The following is an 18,486-nucleotide window of genomic DNA, read 5'->3' on the forward strand; positions in this document are numbered from 1 at the left end:
GTCTGCATGTGCCCCTGTGGAGGGTAGTGCGCTTTGATGGATTAAATGACTCGCACATTACTCCTGGGACTATGATTTTCTGCAGTATGATTTCCATGAACAACTTAGTGCTTGTGTAGTAGCCCCCTGTGAACAAGGGTCAACATCAAAAAACCCGTGTCCCTACTGCAAACCACAAAACATGGTCATCTTCAAGGGAGTAATTTACACTGAAAGACCCAGTGGCAGCACGGTGATAAAGAGCCTTTCGCAGAGCATAATGAGATGAATATGCTCACAAGGAAAGCCTATTTCTGCCTCTTTAAACCATGCCTTTTAATGTCCCGTGTCCTCAGAGCCTGAATTTCTGCTAGTGCCACAAAGCCCACACATAACACACATCCTGTTTGTCTATTAAAAAACCCCAAACCTCAAACTATAGCATATGCTAATGCCCCTTAACTAAAAGAGATGGAGGGGATTTTCTTTTAACTCCAGAATGACAATAACGAGAAAGCCAGTTACTCTGTGTTGCCGTTACTATAGAAGTGGTCCTCATTGCATGTCCTCCAGTATTTTGACCCATGTAATATTGAAGAGCCAAACTTTTATCACTTCCCTTGGGAGCTAGCTCTGTAGATGATGGCCATCTCTGCCAAAACACATCCAGCTTCAATTTCCTATTTCTTAACTTCATCCCATTGCACCTCATTATAATCAAAGGTATCACCTCAGCAACCCCTTTCCTGCCTTGGGGAAACCCTTGGCCCAGTGAAGTCCACAGCAGCCCCCGACTGAGTCCAATATGGCCTTTGAGGGGCTGCCGTTTCTCCAAGACAAGAGCACCTTCCAGCACCTGAAATGAAAGCGGAAGGACAAACCCCGAATACCCTCCGCTAGTCAATCAGCAGCTCACAGTGTCTTGTGAGCAGACTGAAGGAGCTCAAGAGTGGCAGGATTAAGCACTGGGGGTTTTAACCATGCAGATCACAAAACATTTTGCTAACTCAATTAAAGGAAAGCTGATATGCAGTCAATGAACACTAGAAAACCCTGTCATATTGAACAGATGCTGTATATAAGGGGCAATTCCCAAAAGCTAAGCACAAATAAAATATTTAAAACCCCAAAGCAGACCTCATTTAAGCTATTTTGTTTACAATCTACCTGCCGAATGAACAAATTGAAATGACAAATCTAAATTAATTGGACATCCACTCAGAGCCTTCCTTTGGTGTAAGCAGAGTCTTCCCTAGCAGATGTCCAAAACTCTGGGGAAAAGGAAATGGACTGGCTAGATTTCTGCACTTAGGAAATTAAATTGAAATCTATTTAAAAATCATCTAGCATAGTGAAATCTGAATTTAGAATCAGAGAACATTCATCTGTGTATGGGGCCAAAAATGAGATACGTTCCATGCTTTTTACAGGGTTGTATTTCTTTTTTAATTCTGTGGAAGGAAAAAGGAAAGCATAACACTTTGTCAAGGTGTTTGCATGAGCAAGTCCAAGTCTGAGAGTACCAATTGCACAGCTTTTCCTTGCAGCCCTCTTTCAAAAGAATGCCATCCCAGCTTCTTCTGTGCACAAGTGGAAAACTTGCCTAGCCTTTACTTAGTACATGTGGAGCCCAAAAAGGGCAGAGCTGATCCAAAGAAGCTGTTTCTGCCTTGAAGAGGAAGACAGGCATGGCAGAGAAATAAATGGGCGGTGAGGAGCTGAATGCATGCATGCAGGAGTGAGTGTGCCCATGAACGTGTACCAGCTAGCCCTCACCCAGCACTGGTCTAGCTTGCACGCTGATCATTTACACGTGGTACGGGAAATCATTGTACTGGTTGGCACCCATGAGTGACTACCATAATAGTGTCCACGGTCAGATTTAGCATGTTACTTTACGCAGTAGTGGCAAAAGTGGACTAAGGAGACATTTTAACATGACAAAACAAACAAAACAAAAAATGCAAAATAATATGAGAAAGCACCATGGCTCCAACTTTCAGTTTTCTAACACTGTTGTCACGTATTTGGCTTGCAGTACTGTGAGTAAATAACTAAAAGTCATGCTGAACATTTCTTACATATCTTGCTGCCTACTGAAAAACTTAGATCCCAGTAAAATGCATCAGTGCCCCATATACCTGGGAACTGCCAGGAACACAAGAAAGGGAGTCCAGAAACCTGCTGCTGTTGCTTTCCTAAGCTACTGGGGTGAAGTGCGGGAGGACGGGGCATGGACTGGGTCACCGAAGCCTATCTGTGATCAGGCAAACATCTCAATTTTTCAAGTAGAAAGATGAGAATTCTCCAGTAGAGGTAAGCACTTCAGCATTCTCTGAAAAATTAAGCCAAAACATTTCCCTTCCCCCAGTACCCCTGTAGCCTGCCTAGGAGTGCCCAGCAGTTGTGCTCTCCCTGGGGATCTGAGATGCCCCAAAGCATCTCTCTGCTCTCCCTCATTCAGTGTAAGGGCTTGAAAAACCATCCCCACCATTAGTGACCAGGTTATTATTTATTTTGGGATTGTTTCCTCTCAGTCTTCTCTGCTGGACTTGTTCCAGGTTGTACAAATAACCACATTTTTATAGGAACAGAGCTGAGGGCTCAGGTTCTCCTGTGCCCAGGAAAGTGTCCTCCCCAAAAGGGGGGTCTCTCTCCCAGGCCCAAAGGTGGCTATGGGGTGAAGGAGGAAGGAAGAGCTGTATTTTACAGTTTGGCAACTGCAAATTCCCAGACAATTCATATAGTGTACCTTATTCTGCAAATCAGGAAAATATACAATTGCTCAGATTCCAAACTTTAGTAAAAGCAAATACATTTATAGGAACATGGACCATGAAGTCTTAATTCCTTTTAAACATAAAAGCAAATTTAAAGGCAGCTGTAAAGCTACCACTGTTGTCTGCGGAGCTCACCAAAGTACCAGATGCTGCTGCAGCAAAATTTCCAAGCGGGTACAGTAGGACAGATGGCATGACATCACCTGACAACATTCTTAGGACAGAAATGTTTATTTTGATATTGTAATGTGTGATTATTTTCTCCTTATGTTGCTGCAATTCCTATGCTAAGTACAATCATTACTAACCTAATTAGATATGGCATACTTCTACGAAGTAACAAATGATAATATAATATTAGAAGCAGGGTAAATGGATACTGAAATGATCCCTATCATTTTTATACAAACATAATCCATGACAGGAATTTATGCATAGATAAAAGCAAAGAAGCTAAGTTTTATGCCTATATTTTTGAGCCCATTAGTGTCTGAACAGCATAAAAACATCCTCATTATATTGAGAATTCACTGTTCTTTTGGACTGAGTATTCCAGAGTCACTGAAGTACATTAAATGCTGAGGAATTTACTCATGCAACAGCATTTAAAGGATTTGCATCCAGCATTGGGGTAATAACGTGCTTTAGACACTGTAAACCATCCCAGGTCAAATCCTGTATTTTCTGAGGATAAAAACTACATAAAAATACAAAGAACATTTTCAGCTATGTCTTCAGCATCCGCATTACACGACATGCCCTGGAGATGGCCGCCTCTTACTGAGCTCCTTTCCTTAAAAAAATTCTAACTATCCAAAGAATGCAGTAAAGCCATGAAATATGACTGTTGTCAAATAATACCACGAGAAAAATTATAATCCACTTAGGAATTTAAAAGAACCAAGACAAATTGCCAATGGCAGGGGATGCAAGCATTTAAGCTGGTGCAGAACAAAGACAAATCACCTACATTTGTTTTATCAGCCAGGATATATATTTGTAACGGCTCTTCACCAATTTGGCGCTTGTATTCTAAGGCAACAGCCTTTCTGGTCCATGAAACAGAGGTTTGCAAATTGCTACAGCTCTCTGCTGCATCTCTGTGCTTCCCTACACCTGCGGAGCTAACGCCAAGCCTTGACAAGCCTGTAGAGGACCAAGTTTTTTATTAAACAGTGGTGGCCAAGATGCAGATGGCAGTGAAGCCAACCCTCTCACACTCTCGGTGTGGGCGAGCTGGGCATGCAGAGCTGCTGGGGTACCCGCTCCCTCAATGCTCCTGTCTGTCGGGGTTGCACAGCTCTACAAAGCCATAATGAGCATCATGCGGTGGGGCAAGTGGCTCCCTGGGCCCTGCTGAGGCTGGGTGACATGGATGCGGAGCAAGGTGGAGGGCAGGTGGCCCGAGAGAGGGCCCTCAGCAGCTGCTTCTGCAGGGATGACCTTGCTCATGGGCATAGCACCCTGACTGCAAGGGTGCTGTACCCTCCCGCTGCACCCAGGGGCGCGGCCATCATTTCACCCCCTTGAATTGCACTCACACGCCTGGGAGTCAACCCACAGGGGCGTGAGCGGTGTAAGCTCTTCTGCAAACACCCCTGGCCCTGCAGCAGGACAGCGAGCTGGTGGCTTGCTGGACCTTGCACACCCATGGCCTGGTTGAGCAGGAGAGGGAGGTGGCAGCATCCCGCTGCCTTGTCTGCCCTGCACGACTCAATAATAGCACCTTGCTAGCTGGGCTGCTTCATGAGATCTGTAGGTTCCTGCAAATTTCAAGCATAAAAACCACGAGGGTGAGGCCGCCTATATCATTACTTGCAGCAACAAATCCCTATGAGAAAATACCATGGGAAGAGGCTGGCAACTTGAATGGATCGTAGTCTTCTGTGTCCAAGGAAACTCCACCACACAAAGGAGAAGTACATTAAAAAGGCTCTGCTGCAGGTCTTCTCTCTCCCTGACACAGAGGCACAGCCTCTCAGCTCTCTTTGGACCGAATATATTCTGCACTGGAGGTCACAAGGACTACTGCTGCAGCTCAGAGGGACAGGTGAGCAGAAGGCAGGTGGGACAGCCTGACCTTTCGCTGAAATGAGAGAAAGCACTGCTCAACTGCTTGGCACCGTGCAGTGATTCCCTCAGCACCTCCACAGACTGGTCCAACCCATCTTTTAAAAATGTGCTGCTGCCTGTGCAGCAACTGCACTTTCGGAGGAAAAAGGAGCCAGGTGGGGTGGACTGATTAAAAACCAATCACTAGTATATCAGCAGTCTGCATGCAGCTCTAACCTGTACCCTACCCAGCCTCAGCTCTGCTGTCTTGCTGTATCTTGTAAATCTGACACTCTTTAATTTCCTGCTGATGTAAGAAAATCACTTGGTCTGCCAACAATTTTTCTTATTTCTACCAAAACACTAGTAACTGACTATTTCATTCCAGTTGCTGTTGTCCGCTACTGAAGCAGATTGGGAGTTATATTTACAACATTTTAATGCTAATAACTGGAGTCTGTACCAACTCCTCTTATTAAGGTTTTTAACACTTTCATATGAAATGTTAATCGAACTTTCTGTGCTTGTATGCTACGATACAACTGCCTGTTCAACCTAGTCTTTCAAGGACCTCCACCCATTCAGACTCCTGCCTGGATCTGCTCAGGGAGTGAATTGGGCATGTGAAGTAAAAGGAGCTCTTTGGTTATTTTATGGTTGCAGAAATGGGGAGGTAGGTGACGAGCAAGGGCAGTTTCCAGCCCTGACACATTAATGTTGCCCAGCACTTCCCAGCTACTGCCACAGGAGCCCCAGTGTGAAACTGGACTTGCTGGTTGGGCAAGGTGCTCACACAACATTTTCATCAGCTTTCCTGCAACAGTGAAGATGCATCCTTCAGTTCTGGCCTGTCTGATTTGAGACCCTGCGGTCCCAATTCCAGAAGTGCTGAGTGCTCAGATGGGAACATTATGCCTGAATATAGGAAGCTCTCAATAACGCTAAGTATTCTGCAAAATCAGGCTCATGACAAATCAAAGTGGACCCTCAAAATCAGTGGCCCATTCATTCTTTTGCACCTGAACTTCTCGGTTTGTCAAATGTGAGTAATAATTCTCCTTCATCTAAAAAATGACTGCACTAATACATCTGTGAAATGCAAATGGGGGAAATTATTAATTCCGTTTCGAGGAGAGGTTAGACAGTGCACAGCGAGCAAGGCACGGGGCCACGCATTTTAACAAAAGAAGAAAACAACTGAATAGTTGCTTATCAAAGAAGGGCCATCTACATCTACACTGAATGAAGCAGGAACAAATAAACACGTGAGCATGTAATTAACTGCTGCACTGCAGAGCAGACACATGAGGACATTTCCCAACTTCTGAGAGCTTGACTTTGCAGTCCAGCTAAGCAATTTTTGGGCGGGTGTAGTGGTGGGGGAAGCTGCAGCGGAACAGGAGGGGAAAACGTGGTGCAGAGGCACAGCCAAGCACGAAGGTCCTTGGGGCAAGCGCAAGGGCGGCTGCTTGGGGTTCAGCACGCAGGCAGCGTGGGGGAGATGCACAGCCATAGCCCACCGCACTGCCAATGCCAGCCCAACCCACGCGTCCCCCCACTCCTCCTCCCCGCGGGAACAGCACGGCGCTGCGCAAGGCTGTGGGAGGCAGAGGGCCCCCCACTGCGATGACCCCCCTGATTTTACAGCTCTCCTGGGCTCATCGCAGGGGCTGCGCTCCCGGGCTCTGCTCCAGCTACCCCACAACCTCACTCACGCGCTCCCTCCCTCCTCCCTGATTTCACGTTTCCCTGGCCAGAGCCGGTGCCCTGTGTAACGTCAGGTTACTACTACCCAACTACCCCTACCCTGGCTATTTTCAGCGCGGGGGCTTTGCGCGAGTGCGGGCTGGGACACGGGCAGGGCTGGGGCAGCGGCCGCGGTGCAGGGCCCGGCAGAGGGAGCTACCATCGCTGCTGGCGCCGGCGCTCCTCTTCAGTTACGCAAAAGCAGCACTTTTAATTTTGCTGGGAAATTTCCGGCAGCAGCGGTGGGGTTTGAGAAAAGGGAGAGAGTGTGTGAAGGCAGCGGTGAGTGAGCACAGTCAGGCCTTGGCGGTCTTTCCACCCGCCCTGGGCGCTTAACGTGGGCTGACTTCAGTTGCGCTCCGTCTCTCTGCACGCTCCACCGCGTTTTCGCCCCCGGACACTCCCTTGAAGAGCCCACGCCCTGACCCTACAACCGGGCTGGGGGAGCTGGCCCAGGCTGCCCACCACATCTCCATGTGGTCCCCCGGGAATGTCACCAGCCGGGAGGTCTGCTGCAACACCGCTGTTTCCAGATTGGAGCCTGTGTCAATACTGGACACTCTTAAAGTGGTTTTTTGGCACTTCTAACTACAGACACCTGAATATGAACATTTTACAGAGTATGACATTCGCTTCCCAGGGCCACCACATAGCTCTCCTGCACTGCACAATAAATGACCCTTGCATTTAGTCAAACTTTGTCTGAATTTAAATTAAAATGACCTCAAATCCCGAGTCTGCCACTCCAAGACGTTAATCCAAATGTGGGTTTGCTTCCTCGTCCTTTCACATCACAAAGACGCTAAAACAAGGACTTCCTTACGACTGAAATGCTGAACTGCTTTTTATACTGTTTACAGGGAATACAGAAAGGATAAACAATGCCTGTAACAATGGATATTGTTCAAAGATGGAGGGCTTCTTTTGAAAGATCTCATTTATTTTTCATCACTTAGGTGGTTTGATTAACTTTGGTGAATTTTACTGCATTTGGCTAATGACGGCAGGCTGTTTTTATGGCCCTTGAGCAATTGCTTTCACTTTCTGGTTCTCAGGCACAATTCTCCCTGGGCTCACAAAGCCCTTTTACAACAACAATAAAACCTGAATTAAAACATAAAGAATATTTTATTTCTTTGCCACTTTTTAAAATACATTTTGAAATTTGGACCTAACACAATCTGACAGTTTGGATAGGTGGATTAATACTGAAAATGCCCATCAACCATGTTCTTTATAGCCCTATATAGATATTTTAGATGTAAAGCTGTCTGAAGTGCTCACAGTTGAAATGAATGTGGCAGCAAGAGTGAGAAACCTCTAAGAGGAAGAGAAGAAAGGGCTTTATTTGTTGGGTGGTGGCAGGATTTTTTTCCTGACTGGAAAGCAAGATTTAAAATAAATAAAATAATTGGAATTATTATCATTTCAGTGTTATAGTCTTTGAATTTTATAGCTACTTGTGTAACAGTCAATTGCTTAGATCCCTTCTAATCTGCTTGCATACTCAGTTTACATTTGTTAGGGAACGTGGGATTACTTGGTTTAAGCATTTGTCCTGAACTTTCACAGAACCACTACAGTAAAAATGTAAAGCCCCCATTAAGGAAAACCTGCTTGGGAAGCAAGAGATGGGTACAAAAACTTGTTAATCTGTTGAGAATATAGTTATATAGGGTAGGCAATAATTAAAGGTAACTAAAACGCTGATGCTTGGACCTACAAGGGCAGCTTCTGTGCACCATTTAGGAGTTGTACTTGAGCACAAAATGCCACAAAAGGAAAATACAGCTTGACATTTGTAAACTGGATTGATTTTCATCTAAAAGGAGGAGTGATTTTACCTATCCTTAACTGCAGAGTCAGTATTCCAACATTTTGCAACTGTGCCATCTTATGTCTCCCAGACTATCTTCCGCCATGCAGAGTTACAGTGAGGGTTGCTTATTGTTTCTTTTCTGTATTTTTTTCTTTTGTAAATGGAACAATTTTGTGGCTAGGCAAGGGAAAAAAGTCAACGGCCCTCCGCAAGTGACAGGACTCTACAGAGCACATTTCCGACCCACCAGAATGCCCACTCTAAATTAACATAACTGCCTGACATTGAGGGGCTTTTGTACTTTTAAACACCAATTGCCATTGGAAGAACCCCAGAAATGTTTAAGGCTCCACTCCTACAATGAATTCCCTGTAGGTGGACCTTTGTGTCCATGCACAGCCCCATTGAAGTTGCTGGGAGTCACCATGGGCAGACAGACCTGAATTTCTAATTGCTGTACAGGAATACAGACTGCAAGGGGCCTCCCAGGATCATCAAGTCCTGGCCCCAGGTGCCATGTCAAATAAGCCTTTTTCAATAAACTTCCAGGTTACATTTTAAGGTGGAATTGGTCTATTTGCCCCCACTACTATGAGGTTTTCTGGCCTGGTTTTGGGCTGGGTGGGAGGAAGGGTGATCTTTTTTTTATATAGAATGCTGGAAACCCATTTGATCAAAAAAATACTTTATGTCATTTTCTGTAAAAAGTCAGAAGTGTAATGAACATATACCTATATTTTTTTTGGAAGATACGTGAGAGCTCTTACATGGCTCTCACGTAGCAGTGTATACATGTATTAGTTTCTGAGGTCAGCAAAGGCACAAAGGTGTACAGGAGATGCTGCAACCACAGCACATGCCTACATGACCTCACATGCACACTGCGCGAAACACACATCTTGCCTGGCTTGCTGATTTTGTTATTTAAAAAGTAATAAAACCCCATCCTTTCTATGCTGCGCAAAATGTTATCTGCAAAAAAAAAAAAAAAGTTGCACCAACACGAAGACAGACGTACAAAACAACAGGCAGAATTGATATTTTCTTCAACAGCACTAAATGAGGCTGGGGGTTGGCTCTCATCTCCAAGGAGGACTTTTGGTGCTTGCTGGAAAAGTCTGTGCATCGGGGATGGGGAAGGCTGGCAGGAGGCAGGGCCTCTCAGAGCTGCCCCTGCAGACAGGCGTGTGCCAGTGCCTCTGCCCAGTGCCTCTCCAGCAAGTGCCCTTCTGAGCTTGCCCTGGGAACTGGTCACACTGCCTTGGGGTTTTTTTCTATGCCCTTGTTTAAGATCCAAATAATCAAATTTACTCTAATTTGATCTAAACAATGCTTCTCCTTCTCCTCACTCCCCTTTCCTGGGCAGTGGCAGTGAGACACTGCCCACAGGGGCTCATCCCTCGGCTCCCCACAGCGCCCACCTGGCGGGTCCAGGCTGTCCCCGCACAGCCCTCCACAACTGCACTCGCAGCGTGGGCGTAAGGACTGATCTAAATTGGGATTAATGCGTGACTGGCAATTGACTTTTCTTCATGTCTCATTTTTGCAATGTTACAGCACGCGAGTAACTGGTTTTTTAGAAACAAGTCTGGGTAGTTTGATGCTCTTTCTTCTCTAGTAAGCCTCCTGCATAAATGCTCTGCATTTAGAAGGTAGGTTTCTCAACAGTATGCTCACAAGCTGGGACAAGCTCCGGTGGGTCTTGCTGCACCCTCAGGAATTCCAAATAATATTAGTTTACTCCAAAAAAGGCTTTACAGTATTTATGGGACCGTCCTGGGTAACTGTGTTTCTATTCAGGCCTCCACTCTCTCTGCAATGCAAGTGGATGTGTTGCATTCCCCAGAGCCTGCACCTGCCCGAAAAACGAGGGCCCCAACACGTCCCCAAGCCACCGGCCCACACACTGTGTGTGAGCACAACCGGCTCTGAGCCGCGCCACCACAGCGGAGCGGGACCCGCGGCTGCTTCCCCTGCCAAAGCAGCATCTTCTCCTCATTTTTGGTCTGTCAGTCATGTTGCAAATATATTCATGTCACTCAGCTGGTTTCATGTCGCAGACACCATCAGTGTGACGGGCAACCACATGTTATCTGTTAAGAGCGTACTTGGTTTGAGGGAGGTTTTTTTCAGAGGGAAACACATAAAAGTTACTTAGTTGCTGAACTCTCCTTCGCTGTCTATAAAGCCACGCAGATACACAGAGTCTCTACATTTTGCAGATAGTTTTGCATTATAAAAACCTATGGAAAAAGGATTATTAGGTGGTATACTGGCAAAACAGTAAATCAAAACACCCTGAAATGCCATTTCATTCACATACAGTACAGTAACGCTGAGCATTACATGGCCACATCCTGTTTTCCCGATAACCTCGAGGCACGCACATAACATCCTGGTGTGCAGCAATCTGGATATGGCAGAGCCCATAAATCAGCAGGACACATTACATGGGGTCAGCAAGCCAAGGACTCGGAAAGCTGCGTATCGATAAGGCTGCCTGATAAGAAAACCTGGTTTCTGCATCAGAAATACAAACCACTGTCTGGATGTACTCAGGGCTGGAGAAGGTGTCCCAGCTGCGGATTAGTCTGGGGGACACAAAAATGAAGCTTTAGCCCACCAGAGCGAGGATTGCCGGGAGAGTGTGGGAATCAGGGCCATGGGAAGGCAGAGGGATCCCAGGGAAACCAGCGAGTACCTAACAGTCAGGTAAATGCTGAGACCAAATATTTCCTCCCTCAAAGTTAATTCAACCTGGCAAAACGTGACATTTAGCAAACCAACACACTGCCACATATTTAGTATATGAATAGCTGAGATATGGTATATTTTCATTGGGATGTTTCTCTGCCAGGAGCATTCCTCTGTTGTAAGGTTTCTGGGCTATGTCTCCAATCTCCATTATGCAGGGTAAACACTCACTGGATAACACCCCTGGCCAGAGCCCATAAATGCTATGGTTTCCAGTGCTAATTATAAAGAGCAAGTGATAGCTTCTCTCTGCTCCAAGCTACTGTATTTTACTGGGAATCTGAACAAGAATGGCCTGTCTGTATCACCCATTCATGGCAGTATTTGTTTTTCAGAGATTATCGCAGTAAAAATTCTCAGGTTCAAGCTGAAAGAAGCTGTTTTGATTTATTTGTGATGCAGTAGAAACAGTGCTAGGCTACTAACAAATGTTCATGGTAAATATATGATGATTAATATCAAGGTTCAGGGCTAACTGGAGTAAATTAAACTTTACAGCCAACTTCATAAACTACCCTTGCAGGTATAGTATGCAGACTAAAAATCAAAACAAAAACAAAACCTTCCTAAAAAAAAAATCCCCCAAAAATCCAAACCTTGGACTGGACCTTGAGACACAATTAAAGATCAAGGAAGACTGAATGATTGGATATTTAAATAGGCATCCTCAATTAAAAAAAAAAAAAAGTGATACAGTTAAATGGCACGTGCTTGGGAGGCTGGAAGTAAAAGGGACAATCCTGATACTTGAAGGCTATCCCAAATGTCAGATATTTAAAATAATATGCATAGTTAAGTCCTTAGTTTTGTTTCTGGTAGGAAATAGATTAGGCTTTAACTTAAAGTCTAAGTACTGAATTATTCCCAAAAACACGATGCAATTTGGTACAACTGCTAAACTAGGTCAACAGTGAGACAGGCACCATAGTGAACCACACCTGCTTTCAGAGAGGCCTCGCACTTCTGCAAATGGGGAAAAAGAGCAAGAAAGGAAAATACAGTACTACAGTGAAAGGAATATTGCACTGGGCAGTAGCGAATGCAGAAACACAGGGTGTATTCCATCAGGCTTAACCCCGGAGAGCATCCTCAGAGGGTGGGGAGCAACAGAGAAAAGCTAAAGATTAGTGGACACAAGGGCAACACTTACTGATTCGGGATCCCTCTGCTGTTCAAGGAAAGCTGAAAACTCCACCAGCCTGAGCTTGGTCGTACCAATCGATCGGCCCTGCCATGCAGGGACTGAGGGAGCTGGAGCTGACGTAGGCTCAAATCCTAAAATAAAGGAACCATTTTTGTGAAGAAGTTGATAATTCCTCAGTTTATATTTTTTGAACTAAATATAATTGGGACTTATGCATGTCCCGATGTATGTTTATATTAATTTTAGCAAATAATTAATTCAGAATGAGTTAAATTGGAAAAACACAGAAAAATACGTAGAAAAAGAGGTCCCAACCCAGCAAGCTAATAATGGTGCAAATAAAAGATCTACCTCTTTGTTTCCTTGGGGCTGTAACTCACTGTTGATTTTTTGTTTAAATTATATACTAGATTTTAGAGATTTATAGAGACTTCACATAGACTCACAGCTGACCCTTCCTCAGAAACTGGCAGCAAGACTCACAGGAGATATTATTGCCTTGGGAGTCAAGAGGGCTGGCCTCCATTTCTGGCTCCTAATGTGCCACATGTTACAAGCAAATCACCTCTCTTTCTGCCTATTTCTTCTGCCACTCTCAATTCCCCTCTCCTATTTAGAGTATAAGGTTTCCAAGGCAGGGACCGTCTCTTACTATGCATTTGCACATTGGGTCTTTGACTTCTTTTGGAGCTTTTAGGCAGCATTATATTACAGATAATAATAAATAATTACTGTAGAGAGCTGAATCATACCCTAAAAAGAAAAAGAAGGTTTTAAATTGATAATAAAGAGGGAATGACATGATCTAGAGAGAGAAGGGATGTTAACCACCATCTCTAATTCACCTCAAGAGAAAGAATAAATGCTATCTCTTGCTCCTCATCGTGGAAAATTAGATGAGAAGGAAACAAAACAGTAGAGGAAGAAGGGAAAGGCAGCAGCTCAAAGGCAAAACTGGTCTTGGGAGAGACACAGGCACAAGGAAGGCAGGGGAGAGGCACCAAAGGTTAGAAAACAAAGATAATCCTGAACTAGATTGAGAACCAGGGAGAGGTCACAGGTAGCGTGTGTCCACATCCCATAATGGGAGGGTGGTACCTGACTCCAACCCTCATATTTAGGCAATGAAGGTGTGAGGCTTGTATTAAATAGAGAATTACAAATGTGACTGGTTAGACATGAACAGGAATTCTAATGAAGCAAAAACTCATGCATGAGTTTTGACTGATTTAGAAATACTAATAATCCTATTCTGAGAGAAAACATGGAAGAATAAAAGAAGACAATTCAAAATGCCTGCCTTAGAAAATAATGTTATAAATTAGGAATATCAAGAAAAAGGAAATAATCAGGGATGCAGAAAGATAACCTTAGTCTTAAATATTAAATAGCAGCAAGTTAGAAAATCATAAAAAACTGGGTAAGAGTGAGAAAACTGCAGTTCAAACGGTGTCAGAAGCATGGTGTCATTTGGCAAGGGAGACATAAAGTTAGTATTCATCCACAAAGAAATAATGATCTTTCCTGAAATTAGCCATGAAACCAACCTGGGAAAAGGAGTAGGGAAATAGCCATGGGAAAGGCTTGATCAATTTGAGCAATGGAACTCAGAATAAACATTAGATACTTATCAAAGTGATACCAGGCAGAGCAGGACCTTCAGGAAGTGAAGAGTTATCAGCAACCAGATACACAGAGATGTTTTCTACTTAAGGCTAAACATATATGGTTTTGGAAGAGTTTTTAGCCTCAGTTTAAAATAAATAAAGGCATATTCTCGTTACAGACAGAAGCGAGATTTAGCTCTTAAAAAAGAAACATGCATCCTATTATTTTTTACAAAGCATTTTCCTACAATATGTAATGCTGACTGGAAATCACATATCACAACTGCTTGCATATGTATTAATGCTTCCTACCTAAATATAAAAAAACCCCAAAACCCTCAAACCCAATGATTTTCCCTCATATAGAATCAGGTGATAGGACATTGGGACTAGTGTTTGGTTTGGCCACAGGGAATGTTAGATATGGAGTAGTGGTTCTGTCCATCTCAGGAATTAATATATCACATTCAGTACACCATTCAAGTCTTTCTAAAGGAGAGTATAAATGGAAGAATTACCTGAAATGGGAGCTGTGACTGATGGCTGTATAGGATAGGCCTGCTGAACGAATGGCTTTACACTGGAATAAAGAGTTACATAAAAATCATACACCGTGCCATCCACAGTAAATTCCGTTAGAGTCACATAGTATAAGAAAATACATGGTTAATGACCTTTACGCACAAACGTACCTCTTCCTTGCATAGCATATTTAACAGACAGACAGTAAAGAGGTAATAGAGAGAGAGGAGGAGGAGAATTACACCCAACATCTTAAAGCAAGGAGCTCAGCTGCACTCAGTCACCCAGCAGGAAACCTGACCCGCTCGTCGCAAGTGTCGCAGCAGACATGGATGGTGATTGCTTTGACTCCAAATAAATCCAGAGGACACTGAACTGCCAGGGCACAAAGATTCCCATGGACCTCAAGGGAATAAGGTGGGGAGAAGCTGAAAAGTAAGGCTGGGAAACATTGCTCCAGAGACCACCGCAGGGCTGAAAATGTAACACCTGACAGAGGGGCAAAGGCTTCCTTCTCCTTGCGGCGGTTGCTACCATGGTGCCAAAGGGCCATAACCCCACTGACCACTAATGGGCCTCATGCAGTCATCTCCTGCCCTGCAGGAAAATACATCCCCCTTGGCTCTAGTATTGCTCATATATTTAAAACAGGATGGAAGTATTTGTGCTGGAAACTTATTCACAAGCAAAGCCTTACCAGCTGCTTCCCTGGCATTATCATTGCATCTCACCTTGCAATGGGAGAGAAAAGGAGTGTGCCCATTAGGTACTCAGCTTCAGCTTTGAGGTCTGGGATCCCTTGTAACTTTTTGATTGTGAGTTCTCATTACTTTAAGGACTCTTACTTTCCCTACAACTATCTTTTCCTCCTTTTTAGAAAAATTTGCAAGTTCTTGCCTCATTGATATCCTCTGGCAGCAAAGTATACAAGCCAGCACCATGCTGCATATAGAAGCATATTTTAATTTGTTTCTATATGCAATTTAATTTTAATTTCAGACTTACTCTTGCGAAGATCCAGGCTGCCCCGTTTGAATCATGCCCGGCCAAAACTGAAAGAGGAAAAACAAACACACAGACCCACAATTGTTTTCTTTGTTGAAAGATTTTGGATATTTCTGAACAAGCATGATTCCTTTTGCAAACACAAGTGAAAGCATTAATCCATTCATTCAGCCTTAGTTTTCTACTGAACATTGTTAGAGAATACAGGGATTTTTTTGGGACTCGGCTAACAACTTACCCCAGGTGCCCCAGGAAATGTAGGACGGGGAATTCCTGGCAGGCCCAGCTTGTTGTGAATAGCAGTAGCTGAGACTATCTGAGCTGATGACATTGCTGCCATATGCTGGAGTGCTTTGTCCTTCGCTGTCTGATCCTTTAATATGACAATTACATGGAGTCTTAAAACATTGGGCACAACAAATGATGTTAAATAACTGCAGCTACAAGCACATAACTAAAAACTTAAAAAGCCACACAGAAAATGCAAAAATAGCAAACCATGCAGGAAAAAAAAAATACAGCACGGAGGCTAACACTCAGACTACCTCAAGGCAAAACCTCCTCTCAAACATGCATGGTAGACCTGAATTCTCACAGTCTGCTCTGCCAACACGCAGGAAGCTCTGGGAGAGCAAACTACTGCCCACTTGTTTATCTGGGCAAATTCTGCTGATTTTAAATCAGGCTGAGCTAAACAAGGTCTGCTGCTAAGGCTCTGCCTGCAGGACAGGAAGCACTGAGATTTGAGCTCTATCATTTAGATCTAAGAGAAGTTTGCCTTTCGTATTACACCGTAAAATGAGAACACAGAACTGTGACTGACTCGCAAACAATGACAGATTTTTCTTCATGCTTACAGGTTTAGAAACATTTTGGGTTCTGTTTTATGCCAAGTATTTTAAAAGATAACAAAAATGTTAATAACATTTTAAACTTCCAATTGTGGTATTTTACTGATTTACAGTGTTCCCAAAGAAAACAATCAGCCATAAAGTTTCTGCTCTTTTCAAGCATACAGGAACAAGTTTAGGAAAAGATGTGTTGTTATCGATTACTTATATTACAGCAGTGCTTGGAGTCCTAGTCACTGCCAATCACTTATGATCACAGAATAGAAAAGGAAAGCCTCTTAATGCAACAGAGTTAACTAAGTGGGTATCTTAGGTCAGGTAAAATAAGTAAACAACAGACTGCTACTATCTGGTAAAGTGGGGTTCCTCATCCAGAAGTACTGTATTAATAAGTGCTAATATTTAGGTACGTGACTTAGAATGAAGGAACACAAGCAGTATTAAGCAAGGATTTTGGTTTTTTTTTTCTGTTTTTATTTTACAAGCAAAGTAGCAAGCATGCTGGCAAGAAATGCATGCTCTTATATACGATATATGACTTTGCACATATGCTCCTTCTAAAGCTTGTATGTAGTAGTACTATAGGTGAGCAGTTTCTTCCTTTGAATAGCTCCTTTAGAAACAGCACAGGCTGAAAGTACAGGAAAAGCTAGCCAAAAATTCTGCCAAGCACAGCTAAGGTACATAATACTTGGTTTAGTTAAAATACTTACCATGCTTGTTACCTGGATACAACAACAAACAGTTTATTAAAATGCTTGTGTAGAATAGCAGATTCTTAGCAAAATATGAACAAAATAGTAAGAGACAAAGGAAGAGCAGTTTGCTCAACATTAAATATCAGGTTTAAACAAATGCATTATTTTCACCTAGGGACTGATTCATTAAAATGGAAAAAAAAAGGATAAAAAACCCTAACAACAGAACACATAACCCCTGCCATCCCTGCGTGAAAGCTGCAGATACTGAAGAAGGGGATTGTTGCTGAGCTTGTTTCCCTGAGCTGTGCAAGGAGCCCCTGCGGGTGCCTCTGTGGGATGCAGCCCGGGAGAGCGGCAGGTGGAGCAGGGGAGTAGCTGCTCCAGCAGCGTCCCCCCTCTGCACCTTGCAGGATGTGAGCCTGAAGTGCAATCCGCTGCGGTGCTGCCTGCAGCAGCACCAACACCTGCGGACTCACCTGCACTGCCTTCCGCACAGCGGCGCCGGACGCTGCTTTGTGACCTGTCCAAGCCTCAGGACTGCCTTGCTGCAGCTGACAGTGCAGCTTCTGGAGGCAGGGGGACACGCTATCCACCAGCGTGTGAAGAAAACGTGGTCATTTCTCCAACTTGTAGCTTTCCCACATAACCACGATCAATTCACTGGGTAAGAGCTGGAAGTCAGCTCTGGCTGTGCCAGCTACTGGCACTTACCTCTCCCTGCCCCAGGGCAGGAGGATGTGCACAGGAGGTGTGCGCACGGCATGTTTTACTGGCTGCCTTTGGATGTCTGCAGACCACTGGGCTAAAAAATGCTTTGGTGGGTGTTAAGAGGTGGCAATATCCTGAGACTCATGCAGCTCTCCAGAAAGCCGACCCCTCTACCCCCCTGCACAGTAAGAAGGACCCTCCATCATGAAAACATGAAAATGAGGAGATGTCCTTAAGCAATATAGAGATGCTAGCCCCACCAGACTTTTCTGTTCCTTTTCCCCCTTTTTTTGTTAGGTGAGCTGGCTTGGAAATGCCAAACCATGCAAGTCTCACCTGCAGTCAGCTGAATCATAACAAAATTAAACATACAGGGGATTGATATCCTGTGTGTGAAATGCATGATTCAAGAGACATATGTGCACAAAAAGCTGCTTTTGTGACTACCTTGTTACTCTCCAGAACTGCTGCAGCTCTACCTCCTCTCCTGGCCAGTGCCACCACACGAAGGTGCAGCCAGTGCCTGTGCTCCGGCCAAGTTCCCAAACCCATACTGTTCTGCTGCTGTAATGGCCTTACTATTAGGTGGATCTAAACTAAAGGAGAATTTAAAAGTACAAGCTTTGTTAGGGATATGAAAGTCCATATCTGGGAGTTGCATGAGCCCAGCGTAAATTGTATATCTATGACATAGTTCATCTTGCCTTGCTTTAGCTATCTGAAGTCTCCAGTCTAAGGCAGGCAGCTAATCTCCTGCTACTGTTAGCACAGTAAGCACCTACAATGTATTTCTTCCTTTACTGGGCATCAAAACCAAC

General features: G+C 44.1%; 1 protein-coding gene across 9 annotated transcripts in view; it reads right to left on the minus strand.

Annotated features, from left to right (window-relative positions):
* The window catches only part of TEAD1 (TEA domain transcription factor 1), a 103,437-nt gene that overhangs the window by 14,750 nt on the left and 70,201 nt on the right, over window positions 1-18,486 (minus strand). For 4 of the 9 annotated variants that reach the window (XM_075712011.1, XM_075712012.1, XM_075712010.1 and 1 more), the window contains 5 exons: window positions 16,973-16,984; window positions 15,647-15,781; window positions 15,409-15,455; window positions 14,400-14,461; window positions 12,281-12,405 (listed from right to left, as the gene is read on the minus strand). In XM_075712011.1, the coding sequence (XP_075568126.1) occupies window positions 12,281-12,405; window positions 14,400-14,461; window positions 15,409-15,455; window positions 15,647-15,781; window positions 16,973-16,984 (381 nt within the window). Of the gene's footprint in view, window positions 1-12,280; window positions 12,406-14,399; window positions 14,462-15,408; window positions 15,456-15,646; window positions 15,782-16,972; window positions 16,985-18,486 lie in introns of those variants that run through there. The other 5 variants (XM_075712014.1, XM_075712008.1, XM_075712015.1 and 2 more) reach the window with 2 other exon arrangements.

Source organism: Pelecanus crispus, chromosome 6, assembly GCF_030463565.1.
Source record: "Pelecanus crispus isolate bPelCri1 chromosome 6, bPelCri1.pri, whole genome shotgun sequence".
Classification (NCBI taxonomy): domain Eukaryota; kingdom Metazoa; phylum Chordata; class Aves; order Pelecaniformes; family Pelecanidae; genus Pelecanus; species Pelecanus crispus.